The sequence below is a fragment of the Heterocephalus glaber genome, unplaced genomic scaffold, assembly GCF_053883595.1.
Source record: "Heterocephalus glaber isolate CG9 unplaced genomic scaffold, H.glaber_assembly_v1.0 deba00001687, whole genome shotgun sequence".
Taxonomy (NCBI): Eukaryota; Metazoa; Chordata; class Mammalia; order Rodentia; family Bathyergidae; genus Heterocephalus; species Heterocephalus glaber.
Genome location: NW_028258412.1, coordinates 13,406,808 through 13,422,728, shown reverse-complemented (window position 1 = coordinate 13,422,728; position 15,921 = coordinate 13,406,808). Strand labels below are relative to the sequence as shown.

Sequence of the window (15,921 nt, the reverse complement as noted above, 5' to 3'; positions counted from 1 at the left end):
ATACAGATGAAATGCTGTTACAAATTAAATCCAGTGTCAGAAGAACATAAGAGACAATGTAAAACAACAGGGATAACGAAGAGAAGCAAAAGCTAAGGAAATATATTCCAGAAGCATGTACAATATGACAGAGTGGGAAGAAGACTCTAGATTTATAAAGCAAGAAACTAACATCCATTGAGGGCCGACTGTCTGCCAGCCCACCAGCTGCTCTCACACATATGATCATACATGTGCATCAACTCTCAGCTTTGCTTCTGACAAACTGTGTGATTTGGGGCAAGCCAGTCATCTCCTCTGTGACTTAGTTTCCTTATTTTACAAACCACACGGCCAATGGGTGAGAATCAGATGAGAGGGTGTCTGTGAAATCATTTGATGTACCCTAGGGAGTTACACACACAAGGATCCCAGAGTGACAATGTCGGCTCCTCACTCAACTGTAAAGCTTACTACTTTGAACTCCAGCTCTGTCTCATAAGTGTTTAGCTTTGAGTATCAGTTCACTGTCAGAAGAAATCAAACAGCAAAGCAATCTGCCTCCTCTCCGCAATCTAGGCCTGCATGCTCAGACTCACCTAGGACCCAGACCACATAAATCTTGACTCAATGAGTCTTCTCCCACATCTGACTTCTGAGTGAAAAATCAATACACCATGCAAAATGCACTGTGAGAAAGCAGGCCAAAACCATCCCCTGGGGTTTACAGGAAAGAAAAGCCAACAAACTGCATCTTCTTGCTGGATTTAGGCCTTTCGCTTTTGAATATCAGTGCTCAGGGCCCAGATGGCTTGCAAAGGGATAAAGAAGACAACGTCTGACCACACAGGACTGATTTTTAGCTTCAAAGGAGAGAGATCACCCTGGTGCCAGTCACTCAGAACCAAGGCCAGAATGGGAGGAAATCCTAAGAAGACCCTCAGGACCCCAGGAGTGCCGAAGGCCATGACTAAGTGCAAAACTACACAGCTCGCCTGGTTTTCTTTCATTCAAACCACAACCAATCAGTCCTCCACCTTTCTAACCCTTTCCCAACCACAGTTACTCTTCCATCTCACTGGTTAGCCCCTAACTTTTCCCTTTACATCTGTCCTCCACCAGCAACAACGAAAAACCCTAGCCAACTTCCACCTGATCCAAACCACCAACCACATCCCAATCCAGCTTTACAAGTGAGACCAAACACTACTCACTTCCATGACTTATCTCTGACACTGTCACCCACCACTCCTGTATTCTGGGTCTCACTAGGAATCTGGGCCTCTCTTTCTTTCACAATCCATGGGCTCTAGAACCAACCTCGCCTTTGCATTCAGCCATATGGCCCTCTTCTCCACTCAACTCGGGCCTGCTCCATAAACTTAGCTGCACCCCAAGCCTCCTTCCTGGACATCATACAATCCCAGCACCTCAGCTATGTTTCCATAAAGCTTCTGGGGCCTGCCTCCCTGACCTGTTGTTCACCCATAAACCTTCTCACCTGTCATATTCCAAACACCTCTAAAACCCTCCACCCTTTGCCAGTAGCCAGTCCATCTTTGCTCAGGTCACTCAATGTTCATTCATTCAACAAATACATAGTAAGCACTTACTGGGTGCCAGGTACTGTTCTACAAACTGGAGATGGAGCAGAGATCTGAACTAGAAGTATTCAAGAAGTGTGCATGTAGCCATAACACTTCTGTAATACTGGCCAACACCAAACCCCCTCTGATAGATAGCAGAGTAACAGCAAACATTTACTGACCACTTGCTGTGTGCTAGGCTCAGTTCCCAAACATGATCTGTGCACCATCTCACTGAATACTCACATGGCACTATGAGGCAGATCTACTGTTATTCCATTGCACAGATGAGGAAACTGAACCATGTAGAGATTTAATATTCCAGCAGGAATGTGCTGAAGTGCTTTAACTGTCTTTAAACCTCAGTTTAAACCTCTTAGCAATCCCAGGAGCCTGGTTCTAGGAATATTTCCATTTCACAGAGAAGTGAGCCTCACAAAGGATACTGCTGAGGAAAACGACACTAGTTAACATTTACTTAGGGCTTACATACACCAGCTCAGGCGCCAAGCACTTTGCCTACTTTATCTGACCGAATACTCACACCACCCAGCGAGGCAAGTCCCCTACTTCTCAGATGCAGGAACTGAGGCTCAGAAAGATGAAGCAACTTGCCCAAGGTCACAGAGCGAAGAAGCTAGTAGTCCCAGGACTCGAACCTAGGTCTCCCCAACTCCACTGATCGAGCGACTTGACCAAGGTCACACGTGAAGCAGGAGGCGGCGCGGGGAGTGGACCCCGCGCGCCCGGGCCCTTGGCTCCGCAGCCCGGCTCCCTGGCCTCCCCTTGCAGCGCCCCTGGGGCCCGCGGCCGCTGGGCAGCCCCGCCCCGCGCGAGCCGGCAGCTCCCTGTCCGCCCCGAGGCCCCGGCGGGCCGCGCCCGGCAGGGCCCGCGCCACCTCCGGCCCCTGCGGCCCTCACCGCTGTCGCCGATGATGAGCAGCTTGAAGAGGTGGTCGTAGTCCCGGGCCATGGCGGGCGGGGGCAGTGCGCGCGGGCGGGCGGGGTCGGTACTGGCCTCGCGAACCGCAGCTCCCTCCGGGCTGCTCCGGCAGCAGCGGATTCACTTCCCGAACAAACAGCCGGAACTGACAGAAACACCTCCCTCCGCTCCCCCTCCTTCTCCTCCTCCTCCTCAGCTGCCGCCGCCGATGCCACCGCCTCCCTCCTTCCCGCCCCGCCCCGTTACTGCGCAGGCGCAGGGCCTGGAGCCACCTCTGCGCAGCCGCAAACCCGACCGGCCGCGCCCTCGTCGCGCACGCGCACCGCGCACGCGCCTTACCCAAATCCCGGCGGGCGCGGGCGCGTTTTCCTCAAAGCTCATTGCCACCGTCCGTGGTCCTCAGTGCTTGCGGGTTGGAGCCACTGTCTAGCTCTAACAGAAGCGAAAGGTGCCAGAGGAGCCTGTCCGTGGATGTCCTCGCTCCTTCATCTTCAAGAGCCCCGCACACGCTGCAAAGAGGAAACGACAGGCACGGAGCGGCCGGGGGGGTGGTTCACCCCGAGCTCCGGGTTCCTCCAGTCCCGGGACTGTGCGGCGGTGAAGACTTGGCCACTCCGCCCCCTCTCGGCGTTGACGCTGCTTCCGCGCTGCTGGACCGCCGAGGTGGCTGCCTAGTTAGGACAAGAGTCGCCCGCTGGAGCGTAGCGGTTCGGAGCGTGACTTGAGGTCAGCGCTGGCTGGAAATCACACACTAGTCTTGTGACCTCTGGAGCCCGAGTTGTCTCTTTGGTTAAAGGCTCTTGGTAGTTGCAGATTCGAGTCCTGTCCAGCTTGAAGCTGAGCCTGGGAAATGGGTGACCCTCTGTATGAGGCGCACCCTAAACGACGAAAACAGCCTCTGCCTTGGCTTCAGTTTCACACCACCAGCAGATACAGATCTCAAAATCGTGTGGTTAAGGCTGGGCCGCCAGCAATTGAGCAGCGCTCAGTACCTCAGCTCCAGGTTTTTCCAGTTTTAGAATGAGCTCCCACCTGCCCTACCCTTTAGAACTGGAAAGTTGTTTCCACTGCTATGCTACTATAAAACTGTTGAGATTTTCAAGTTCCTTATTATCTGTTTCTGATAACCCTGTCCCTTTCCAGTCAACTGTCCCGTTGGATAGTTCTATTTATTTTATCAAATTTCCTTTTCTTTCACTTTATAAAAGCAATGATCGTGGTTTTCAAAAAAAAAAAAAATGCAGGGCAGGCACAGTGGTGCACATCTACAATCCCAGCTACAGGGGAAGTGGAGGCAGAAAGATTGCAAGACCAAAGCTAGTCTGGACAATTTAAGGAGATCTATCTCAAAAATGATTAAAAAGGGCAGAGAAGGACCTGGGATTTAGCTCAGTGATTCTGCCACCTGCCTCGCAAGCGCAAGGACCTGAGTTCGATCCCTGGTACCAAAAACTAAAATGTTCAACAAATATTAGTTGAATGCATAAATGGCCTTCCATGAATTTCCTATGCCTGTACAAACACATATATGTATATTGGCTTTTAGTCTTTAACAGTATCTTTAACATATCAGCTGGATGGCATGGCACTCCCTCTGATGGTTGTACTATCGTTTAATCAATGCTGCTAATAGGCATTCATGCAGTTCCTAATTTTTTGTTGTTATTATTAACAGTGTTGCAGGCAAGATCCTTTAGTAGCAGATGGAGTATCTGACTCAGGGCTTGAGTTGTTTTTCCAGGAGCAGAGAATCAGTGTGATGTCAGATGAGCATGAACTTGGAACCTAAAGGTATTGGCTGGGGAGAAGAGTTGCTCATGTGCTCTTGATTGAAAAGCCCTCCTTGGCCTGGGGAAGTTGGTGTCATCCCCTTTGTCCCAGCGGTTTTAGGAAATAAGCCTCAGGGTAGCCATCAGACAAGCATACTGGCCCTGACAGTGCCTGTGAGGCAGCTGGTCACTATATCATCTTCACAACCTTCTCTGGGGCCAGAAAGACTTTGGTTTTGATGCCAGCTTTGAAAGCTAGTTTCCACCCCAAAAAGCTTATGGATGTGTCAGTACTGTCTTGGAGCCCCAGTTTCGTCACAGAATCTTGTGGCTGCCAAGATATACTTGTAAGTGACCTGACACATAGTCTGTGACAAATAGCTAATGTTAATCAAGGTCATTTGGCACTGACCCCTTCCTGATGTTACGGGTGCAGAATACTTTGGAGAAGTAAAGCATAATTGGCCATTATGAAGATGAGATTCCTGATTTTTCCCAGGATCCATCATCTGGAACACAGTAGGCATTAATTCCTCCATTTAGTAACTAACAGGTGCTTACTATTTATTATGTCCCATGGATTGTAGAGGACATAAGAATAGAACCTTTTCCCTCCAAATGTTCACTGTCATATTAGAGTTAAGATACAAGGAATTAAAAATACATGATCATGAAGTAGAATAGCTGTCAAATAAGCTGTCTAGACTTCAGAGCAGGAAAGCTATCGCTGCTATTAGAATGATGGGGGAAAGATTTCATGATGACACTGGAATATGAGAGAGCCTTGAATGACAGCTGCTGTCACAGCCTATGAGAATCATCAATTTGGCTTGGAGACAGAATTCCCTACAGGCCAAGATGTGTGCCTGGCACCCCAAAATGAATCTCAGCCATTTTTCTATAGAAATATTGTTTTACATTTACTTCAACCACTGTTCAGTAAATATACAGTATATACAGTTTTATATATATATATATATATGTGTGTGTGTGTGTGTGTGTGTGTGTGTGTGTGTATGTGTGTGTAAACTTCTATGACCTGATCAGTATGTAGCAAGGATAGCAAGCTTTTTCCTATTCTGAGCAGCCAGCTTACAGTTGAGCCTTTGCATTATCACCTGTTTGTACATTAGTATAGCGGGGAAGCCCTGGAGTTTTTTGAGCAGAGGAGCAATATCACAATTCCTTTTTTTTTTGGTACCAGGGATCAAACTTAGGACCTTGTGCTTGCGAGGCAGACAGCGGCACCACTGAGCTAAATTCCCAGCCCAACAATATTATTTTAATAAAAGAATATTATTTTGGGGGGCCGGGGATTTAGCTCAGTGGTTTCGCCACCTGCTGCGCAAGTGCAAGGACCCGAGTTCAATCCCCGGTACCAAAAAAAAAAAAAGAATATTATTTTTAACAAAATAATGTGGCACATGCATGCAGGATGGACTTCACCTGCAGAGCTTTAAAGGTTACTGTTGAAGCTCAGGTGTGAGGTAACAACAGGAAGAGGCAGATGCAAAAGACAATGCTAACAATAGCAACTAGACAAAGCAGCTTTTAAAAAAAAATCAAAATTTACCTAGCAACAGGGTTCATTCACTGATTCAGTAGATGAATTAGCCTAGTAAATGGCTTTCTAGGTGCCAGTGTGCTGAGCACTAAAAACAAAATGAGCAAAACAAAACCCTTGTCCTTCAACAATCATTCATCCCTAAGGGGCTGGGGATTTAGCTCAGTGGTTCCGCCGCCTGCCTTGCAAGCAGAAGGACCCGAGTTTGATCCCTGGTACCAAAAAAAAAAAAAAACAATCATTCATTCCTTCAAGTGTTTGAAGGCCTGCTGTATGTCTGCCACTGACCTAGGAACTGTAGATTTAGTGATAAGCAAAAATCCCTGCTTTCAGGGAACTTCTGTTCTAGTAGAGAGCATGAGCAATAGAGATGTGAAAAGGGGAAAGTAAACCATAGTAAGCCGGATGGGGAATATGCAGAGGTGTACAGGAACCGACGGTGAGGGTAAGGAGGTGGCAAGCCTCAAAAGAATGGCTCATGGTTGGGCTGGGGATTTAGCTCAGTGTTTTCGCCCCTTGCTGCGCAAGCGCAAGGACCTGAGTTCGATCCTGGTACCAAAAAAAAAAAAAAAAAAAGAATGGCTGGTGGAGAACACTGGGGCTGGGTTTTTTGGGTTTTGTTTGGAGTTTTTTTGGCACTGGAAATCGAACTTGGGACCTTTTGCTTTCGAGAAAGGCACCAGAACCACTGAGCTAAATCCCTGACCCAAGGGTATTTTTTTATTTTCAGGAAAGAAGAGAGGATGAACAGCAAGTCGGTGGTAAGGATTGAATATTTTTGGAGAAGATGGGCTAAAACCACTTCAAAGAGTTTTACATTTGGCAAGAAGGAGACCGAGGAAGTAAGGTATCACCAGTGGGAGGCAGAGAGGGCAAAGAAGAAGGGGACCTCAGGCTGGGCCCATGGAGGCAGAGGCACCAGTACCTCCTGCCATGCAGAAGCCTGGCGGGCCCTGGGATCCCCAGATTTCAGATATCAGGCATGGGTTCTGAAGTTGCTGAGTGCTAGGAACACTGCTGTGATCATGCAAGGTGGTAGTGGTAGTGAGTTAATTCAGAGAAAGCAGGTAAATAGGATGATAGGGACCTTAAATGCCAGGTGGAGGCAAATTTCAGTATGCCGGCCCAAGAGGGAAGAAAATAGCATCTGACTGCTCCCTTTGATAGAAGTGGAAATTGGCCGCTTATCCTATATCTGCGAGCCCAATGCCATTTCCAGTGACTTGGCAGTGGGTCTTGCCCTGACGTTACATGGCTTCCAGAAACCAAATGACATAAATTCTGTGACTGTAGCAACTATGTCTTAATTCATCTAGCACACAGTAAGTGCTTGGTGTCTTGAATTGTAGTGAAACTACATGTAGAATTTTTTTTCCCAGTGTTAGAGATTGAACCCAGGGCCTACACACTGAACTACATTCTCATCCCTTTTTTATCTGAGACAAGGTCTCGCTTAATCACTAAGTTGCCCATTCGGGGCTTCATTTTGCTATCCTCCTGCCTCAGCCTCCCAGGGTGCTGGAGTTATAGGCATGCACCACCACTATGACTAGCCACATGTACAATATTAAAAGAATTGAGAGGAATGTCAGAAATAACCTAGTTGAGCTGGGTGCAGTGGCACATGCCTGTAATCCCAGCTACTAGAGGAACTGAGGCAAGAGGATCAAAAGTTCAAGGCCAGCCTGGGCAGCTTTGTAAGACTTGTATCAAAGTGAGAAAATAAATAAATCAAAAGGGCTGAGGGGCTGGAGATTTAGCTTAGTGGCACCATGCCTGCCTCACAAGCACAAGGTCCTGAGTTCGATCCCCAGTAGCATAAAAAAAGGTGGGGGCTGAGGATGTAGCTCAATGGTAGAGCACTTGTCTGGCACATGCATAGCCCTGAGTTCAATCCTCAGCATTGTAACAAAATAAAGTCATCCAGTGGAACCCTCTTAAGTTTGCTTTCTGTGGAAGTATGGGCCACATTTGAGGTCTTGTTTAATTCAGGGTCAACTTCCCCCTCTGCTGACTGCCAAGCCATCCAGATCCACGATTTTTTCCTTCATCTTTTGGATTAGTGGTCTGGGGGAACTCAGGACTTCCCAAGACCCTCTCCTTTTCCTCTGGAAAGTGAGAATATTTTCATAATTGTATTTTGCGTTTTACTCATTCACTTACAAGTCTGGTGTTTTCCAGGGTTTATGGGACACATGACATAATAGACTGCATGCAGTAGATGTGAGAATGCAGACCCTAGACTTACAAAAATGCCAGGCAATGCCTCTTAACATGATTTTTGTTTTGGAAAAGTTCTATCTGTTACGGTTATTTATGCTTACAGGTACTGGGTTTATTTTTTAATGAAGACTTTGTGGTTTCTAAAATGGCAAAGATCAATAGGTAAAATACACATAAGCAAGAGCTTTTGGGGTTCTTAATCATTTCTCAAAGTATAAAGGCATCCTGAGGCCAACATGTTGGAGAAAATCCAGGCCAGATACTGCCCCACCTTGGCTTCCTACCTCAGTTTGTGTGGGCATCAAAGTGGCGAGAAGGGTCAGCACAGCTTCCTCTGGTGGGAGCGAGAGCTGAGGGGATTCCATGCACTCACCATCTCCGTGAACAGGCTGCCATCTCAAGAAAGAAGCCATGTGGAATAGCACCAGGAGGGGCCTGGAGTTTTTCTTTTTAGCACACCCAGGAAGGTCTCACCCAGAAATCCCACTGCAGCAATACTCCTTGGGCTAGTTTTTCCAGTTTCCTAAACTTTGCTAAGGGCACACTTCCCCTCCACCCAGCAGGTAGCAGGGACCCTCCTAATAGAACAAAGGGGAGCCTAGAACCACCCGAGCAGGCAGTCTCCACCTCCTCCGAAGTGAGAAACTAAGTCACTCTGCAGAGCCACATGCCAAGAACCAGACTAGTTTCTTTAAATCTCCTTTCCAAATTTTTATAGAATGTCCCCTGGGCTTGGTGACCAGAGAATCAAGAAATACAGGGCTGTATGACCTTAAAGACACTTCTTTCCATCTGCACCTCAACTTTACTCTTCCTAAAAGAGCACTGCTGTATAGGAAGTGACAGTGATGGCCCAAGTGCCTCTGCCTGTGCACAGTAGAGACCTTCCATGTGCTGACACACTTCTCATTCCACACTTCAGATAGTCACTGTCATTGGTTTTCCAAAGAAATCTGATTGTAAGTTTTGAACTACTCAGAGCATTCTAAAATGGGAGGTAAGGCCAGGCGTCATGGCACATGGCTGTAGTCCCAGCATTCAGGAGGGTGAGGCAGGAGGACTGCCACGAGTTCAAGGCCAGCCTGACCTACATAGTGAGACCCTGTCTCAAAAAAATAAATGGGAGATAAGCCAAGTGTGGTGGTGCAGACATACAATCCCAAAAATTCCAGGAGGCTGAACCAGGAGGACCAAAAGTTTGAGCCCACCTTGGGCAATTTAGCAAGACCTTGTGTCAGAATAATTAAAGGGGGTGGGGAGCTGGGCTAGGAATGCAGCATAGTGCAGAGGCCCTAGGTTTGATCCCTAGTACTGAAATAAAATGTGGGGTAGTATGACGTGGTTCAAGAAATCAATTACACATCTGGGTCCAGCAATGAATTCCAGATGTGAGAAACTTATATTGTGACTTCATATGGTAATAGGTCACTTTTTCTTGACATTCCACTCACATCTACATATTGAGAACCTCCTGTGTGCCTGGCCATGTGGAGTATACTGTGTCATTCAATCCAGGTGACAGCCCTGTGAGATAACTATACAAAAAGGAAAGGCGCTGAGAGGCCAAGGACATGCCTCTATCACAGAGCTTAATATTAAGCAGTAGAGGTTCAGATCTTAACTTCAAAGTCCCTGTGGCTCCACTATACCAGAACTTTAAAGTAATACACTAACTGTATTTCCTCCAAAGTATTTTTGAACCTAGATTTTTTTTTTTTTTTTTTTTTTGGTGCGGGGATCGAACTCAGGTCCTTGAGCTGCACATCAGGCGGTGAAACCACTGAGCTAAATCCCTGGCCCTGAACCTAGACTTTTTAAGTTAGACTGGTTCTTTTTTCCTTATTGTTATAACTTGAGGCAACTTAAGATACATCCACACAGAACCATACTTAAAAATATTGCTAACTGCCTTATTTAAAAATCTATCAGCAGGGCCGGGGATTTAGCTCAGTGGTTTCACCGCCTGCTGCGCAAGCCCAAGGACCTGAGTTCGATCCCCAGTACCAAAAAATAAATAAAAATAAAAATCTATCGGCAAAATTATGTTTTCCAATCCCTGCATTTAAAATTGTGCCAATTTTGTCCTCTCTTCTCCAGAGTCCTCTGGTATTGCAGTGTGGATAGAGAGAACTTACCTCCAGGTCTGGGTCCTAGAAGGGACACACACACATTTTAGTCACCTTGACCACCCAGGAATCTAGAGGTTCTGAGTTAGCTAAAGGTTTAGGAATGCTCAGTTTAGACTATTTTCTGATCAGCAAAGGGCACACTATTTTGTCACTGCCTTTCAAGCACATGGAAACATGGGACAGTCTCCCCTCTGGTGGATCAGTGAGTCTAATTTCTCTAAGACTTTCCCAGCCAGCATCCTAGAAATGGAGTGAGGTACTGCTCCTTGAAACCTGCAGAGCAGCTGGGTAGGGCTTGGTGTGGGTGGGGCCCCTGGGCCGGTCACCTGCAGCAGTTTATCCCTTTATCCAGGGTGCTCTCTAGTGTGTTTTTGTTTCCTGTGAGTTCCATGACAGAAAAGATCTAGAGGCCTTTGAATTGCTCTAAAGAATGAAGAATGCTGAAGCCTGACCCTCCAGCATAGGAGAGGTGAAAGGCTAAACATAACCTCTGGGGACAGAATGCCATTCATTAGCCATATAACTGCAGGCGAGTGGTCTCTGGCTCAATTTCCTCAAGAAAATATTAACAAAACCTTCATAGGATGCTTCAGAGAATTAAATGAAATGCTGTCAAATGTTACCTAATTACCACCAATGCCTAAAGGATAACTGAGAATAGATTTTTAGAGCTTGCATTCCAAATTCCTCATTTATGAGGAAACTGCCCCAGAAGGATTAGATGACTTGTCCAAGGCTAAACAACTCCACCAACCACCAGGACAAATAGATTCTGCTGCTTTGCTGGCAAGCTCCACTTCCCCTGGGGTTGGCCTGGGCTGTGGTTTCTAGGATTGTGATTCCAGCCTGACATGGTCCTTTTTGCCTGCTCTGTCATTCTGTGACAGCCCTTTGCCACTTGCTTCCTGAGAGCCAGCACCCTCCTTCCAAACTCAAGAGAATGCAATTCAGCATGCTCTGGGGGCCTTTGAGTCATCTCCGTCTGTGAATCAACCTCCAGCCTCTATTCTGAACAGAGAGATCTCATCCTCCTCCAGTTTCTGGAACTGGAAGCTGGTGTTTTTCCTTTGGATTTTGTTTAATGAGTGTCTTCCACCTCTAAGCATGTCAAGTTGTCCTCCCAGTTGCAGACTGGGGACTGGAGGTAAGCATCTAACCTAAGACCCTGAAGGGAAACACTGAAAACTACCTCTTGCATTCAGTGGGGGCTTCCCAGCCATGTCTCCTCACAACAGAAACTTCCTGCATCTCTCCACACTGCCTGGGAGGTGAGCACATACACAGATAGCTTTCTGGACAGATGCCCTAGGCAGCTGAGAGGATGCTGATGACCATCTGAATCCCAGAAGCATGGAAGTTACCATGGCTACCAAAAATTGAAACCATTGGCTGCTTGGCTATGGGGACCAACTCAGCTGACCTCTCAAGGTCCCTTCCAGCCCTGGGATTCTACAATTACCCCGAACCAGCTGAGACCAAGTCTGCTGCAAGACAAGAGGAAGTCCTGTGACATTAAGGCTTGGGCACAGAAAGCAAACGATTTCATCAGAAGCACCTTAGAGGTCACCTTGTCTTACTCATCAGAAGTATTAAGTCACAATCTTTACCTCTGCTGCATTAATAATAAGCAAAAGCTTTTTTTAGTTTAACATTTTATATCTTTTACAAAACAAGTTTGCTACCACTTTTTATTTCTCTTCCTTTTATAGCTCTGGTCAGAAATTTTGATAAGAGGTTTACTCCACATTGTGACCTGCAAAACAGCCCAGAAAAACTTGCATCACTATGGCCGAGTGGGGTGTGCTCCACCAGACAGGACGTGTATGTCATGAGCCTTCTAAGAATCAGGAGGAAGGAAGTCATTCATACAGGAGGCAGATGCTGAACTGCAACTCCGGTTTCCTCTTACAAGTCCTTGGACTGTAGGAATGTTACTCCACAAAGGGAACAGGTTTCTCTACAACTTGACCATCGAAAGCTCCCTACCTTTTCAAGTTGAGACAGAGCTGGGAAGAGGCTAATGCAATACCTACCTTCTCCCCACTACTGGTGGAGGGGGATCCCAGCCTTGGCTGCATACTGACCTCAGGGTCAGAGAAGTCTATACGGACAGATAAGACTTCCGAAAGCAGGGGAAGGGATGTCCAGAAATCAGAGTGCTGCTGATACTTACAAAAACAGTTGCAGACCTTTCCTTATTCCTGATACAGGAAGCTTCATGTTTAATGGGTGTTTGGAGATTATAAAAACTTGCTTTTAACGAGATTAAATCAAAGCCTTTATTAAACATTCCTCCTTTAAACGACCTGTACGTAAACCTATACCCTCCCAGACCTGGGAACTGCCAGAGCTGTGTGGGTATCACTTTTCCCTAACAGGGGTCAGAACTAGTCAGGCTGCACAACATTGAAAAGCCAAGCCAAGACACCACACTGGGCAGAGCTCTGCAGTTCTGTGCTCTGCTCAGGATCTAGGCAAAGGTTGGCAGTGCCAGCTCTTGAACCAGAGCGCAAGCACAGGAGAGGAGGAACCTGAAATTCAGGACATAGACCTTGTCCTGGACCCGACCACGCCAAGCTGGATGGCTGGCCCTGGGCCACCATTCACCAAGGCTTATGAATGTGCTTTTCCTTCTCTTCTCCAAAGAAAAGGATGGAAGATGGAGGAGGCAATCTTCAGTTGTGTGTGGGTTTGATTTAAGGCTTTGGCTGTGGTTGGTTGATATATTAAAATGCTTTCAGAAACGCCATCTCCTCAGCTCCCCATTGGAACAAACATATTTTCAAAAATGAAAACAGTGAACAAAGATGTGGAGCTACACGCTGCAAGAGGGCGCAGACTGATCACGTCAAAATGGTGTCGTCCACCTGCTCCGTGGAGTCAGCCTGGCTGGCCAGCTTCTTCAGGGACCTTCGGTTGCACTCATTCAGGGCCTCCAAGCTGGCCACATCTAGGATCTTGGAGAGGGACTGTGGGGAAGAAAGGGTGTGAGGAGACATAGAAAACAAGGCTTCAGGTTTCCTAGTCAAATCAAGACAAAGATGGATGCTAACCTCAAAACTATAGCCAGGAAAAACAAAAAACAAAAAACCTTGTAGCCAGAGGTGGAGTTTGACAAAATAAAGAGAATCAGCCTGGTTCATGGACAGTCTGAGAAAGTACTCATTTTGCTCTCCTTGAGCTGAGGCAAGCAGAGGTTACAGTTTTCAGTGCTTTTAAAGGCTACTGGGGGCAGGGGCTGAGGAAATGGGGCTCTAAGCATCAACAGGGCAGTCCTACTGGGATCTATGGCACATGCTTGGATCCTGTGGGGGATTTTATTTGAAGAAAAGTCTCTATTCCCAAAAGGAGTCTGAAAACCACAGTAAATTGTGTTTCCAGCACTACAATCACCTGAGCCTCAACCCGCTCTGACAAGCTAATACATACAAAGTTACAGAGAAGAGAATGGGGCTAAACACTGTCACAAAGAATAGCAAGGCAGACGCCTAGAGAAAGCCCTGGGCAGCTTTCCAGGCCCAGGCTCCCACCTGAAACAGCTCCTCCCCCTGCCTCATCTTAAGCAGGTTGACAATCGCCTGGTCGCTGTAGGCCCTCACAACAGTGTTCTTATCCTTGGTGTTATCAAGAAGTGCCTTCAGGATCGGCTTAATGGCCTGGGGGTCCAGGGGAGGCAGTGGGTCCTTATTTGCCCACCAGATCATCTTCTCAGCCACCAGCCTGATGTCACTGGATGAGTTTTGCAGACACTGTGAAGAGGAACAGATAGGGGCACATGTAGTCTTTTTCTCAAGAAGCCCAGATTCCCAGCCTGACACTCCCCTTTCATCATGGACAGACTTCACTGCTCACTTCCGATACCGCCCCTCCCTCCCTTGTGATGGTGAAGGATGATTCGGCCCATCTACAGCCTCCATCTTATTTCCCTTTTAGCTCACTATTCCTGCCTCAGCTAGGGTTTTCACTTCCTCCAACAAACCACGCCCCTTCCTGCCCAGGGCTCTGCTCCGCCTGGTTCCACTGCCTGGGATGTGCTCACTCCCAGGTTCCCACCTAGCTGGTTCCTTCTCATCCTCCAAAGAATGAAGACCCTTTATAAATTAGGGCCCAAACTGGGCTCCAGGGATCATATCTGCCTTGTTTGTCTCTACTCCTTCAGGGTCTAGTACAATGGTGGCAAACCTAGGACACTCAATCCACAGCAGGCTATATCAATGAAAGCTCTAAAAGGTTCGCCATCACTGTTCTAGCCCATCTGGGTGCCCACTGGGTACTCAGTAAATAAATGCTGTGTTAATAAGTGAATGCAGGCTGGTACACACACACACATACACACACACACACAGCCCAATTGAATCAGGGGCCCTGGAAACTCAATAGGGGACTGGGTGTCTGCAGTGAGGGGGCCCCCTTTGGAATCCCATTATACACAGCTAGGTCTGGGCACAGCAGTACTGCTATTGCCTGGGAGCTGGTTCCAGAGGCAGAGAATCCAGCATGGTCCCATTTCATTAAAATGCAGAATTTGGTTCTGATTTCTATGCACATTAATGTTTGAGAAGTGGGCTTTATCACACAGGTGGTAAGGAGTCCCAGTGTCACAGTCCCTGGCTTGTCTTATTAGGAACTGACACAACGAACACACTAATAAGTGCCATCAAAATGGATGCACATGAGGCGATACTCTTAAGTGAGATAAATAGGACAGATGTATAAATACTGAATAGTTTCTCTGGTGTGAGAAACTGAAAGCAAAAATAAGGATCAAAAGGCATAAGAGATATTGTGAAATAGGAAGAAAAGGTCCAAAGGGGAAGGAGAAGTGGGAGGGATTGAGGAAAGGAAAGAAGGAAATGGAATTAACGTGAAAAAATGGAAACAAAGTCTGTAAATAGGAAGGGGTAGAGGGGGTAAAGGGAGGGCAGGGGAATGGGGGAAAAAAAAAAGAACCAAGATAGATTATGTAAAGGTACAAATTCCCAATGATGAATGTCATTGTATTGTATACCTAAGATCTATTAATAAAATTAATTAAAAAAAATAACTACCATTATTGGTAGGGAGAGGAGGCAAGTAGAGAAGACTGAAGAAAAAACAAACAAAAGACTTACTAAGATTTGAGCCAGGTATGTGGCACACACGTGTAACCCCAGCACTCCGGGCAGCTGAGGAGGATCCCAAGTTCAAACCTCGCCTGGGCAATTCAGCCACTTAGTGAGACCCTGTCTCAAAAAATAAAAAAAGGCCCAACCGTGGTGCCACACACCTGTAATCCCAACACTTGGGAGGCTGAGGTAGGAGGATCACAAGTTCAAGGCCAGCCTGGGCTACCCAGTGAGTTCAACATCAGCTTGTGAGATCCTGTCTCAAAAAACTTTTTAATTTAAAAAAGGGCTGGGGATGTAGCTCAGTGTGAAGGCCTACTTTCAATCCCCAGTACTGAGGAAAAAAAGATTTGAACCTGGGTCTGACCCTAATTTTATAATATCAGTGTACCTAGAAATAATGCCTATGACAGTAGTTCTTAACTTGATTCTGCCTCACAAGTCTGAGATTCTGACCAAAAGTCAGATACTCTGCCCAAGAAAAACACACAGAAACACTCTGTCCTTCATTCCTAAGCTTCCAGAGATCTCCTAGAGGCCATTCACAGACAACTGAACCCAACTAGTCAAGAGCACATTTCCAGTGTTCTCTAGGCCTGAGGGCCTCTTCATGAACCAGCCTCA

General features: G+C 46.9%; 2 protein-coding genes and 1 long non-coding RNA gene across 5 annotated transcripts in view; 1 reads left to right on the top strand and 2 right to left on the bottom strand.

Annotated features, from left to right (window-relative positions):
- Rab35 (RAB35, member RAS oncogene family) overlaps positions 1-2,756 on the bottom strand; it is an 18,470-nt gene extending 15,714 nt beyond the window's left edge. The window contains exon 1 of the mRNA XM_013071737.3: positions 2,486-2,756. Coding sequence (XP_012927191.1) covers positions 2,486-2,537 — 52 coding nt within the window. The 5' untranslated portion in view covers positions 2,538-2,756. The remainder of the gene's footprint in view (positions 1-2,485) is intronic.
- Positions 2,730-15,921, top strand: LOC110348890 (uncharacterized). 2 transcript variants are annotated; one of them, XR_002394490.2, is made up of 3 exons: positions 2,730-3,233; positions 6,571-6,687; positions 11,080-15,921. It is a non-coding gene; the product is annotated as an uncharacterized LOC110348890 (long non-coding RNA). The 2 variants fall into 2 exon arrangements; XR_015446232.1 differs by having other exon boundaries at positions 6,571-15,921.
- The window catches only part of Gcn1 (GCN1 activator of EIF2AK4), a 64,128-nt gene continuing 60,664 nt past the window's right edge, over positions 12,458-15,921 (bottom strand). For both annotated transcript variants that reach the window (XR_002394489.2, XM_004843682.3), the window contains exons 57-58: positions 13,723-13,941; positions 12,458-13,161 (exon numbers count right to left, since the gene is read on the bottom strand). Coding sequence is in view for 1 of the 2 variants with exons in the window: in XM_004843682.3 (XP_004843739.2) it covers positions 13,036-13,161; positions 13,723-13,941 (345 nt within the window). In the remaining variant the exon portion in view is untranslated. The remainder of the gene's footprint in view (positions 13,162-13,722; positions 13,942-15,921) is intronic.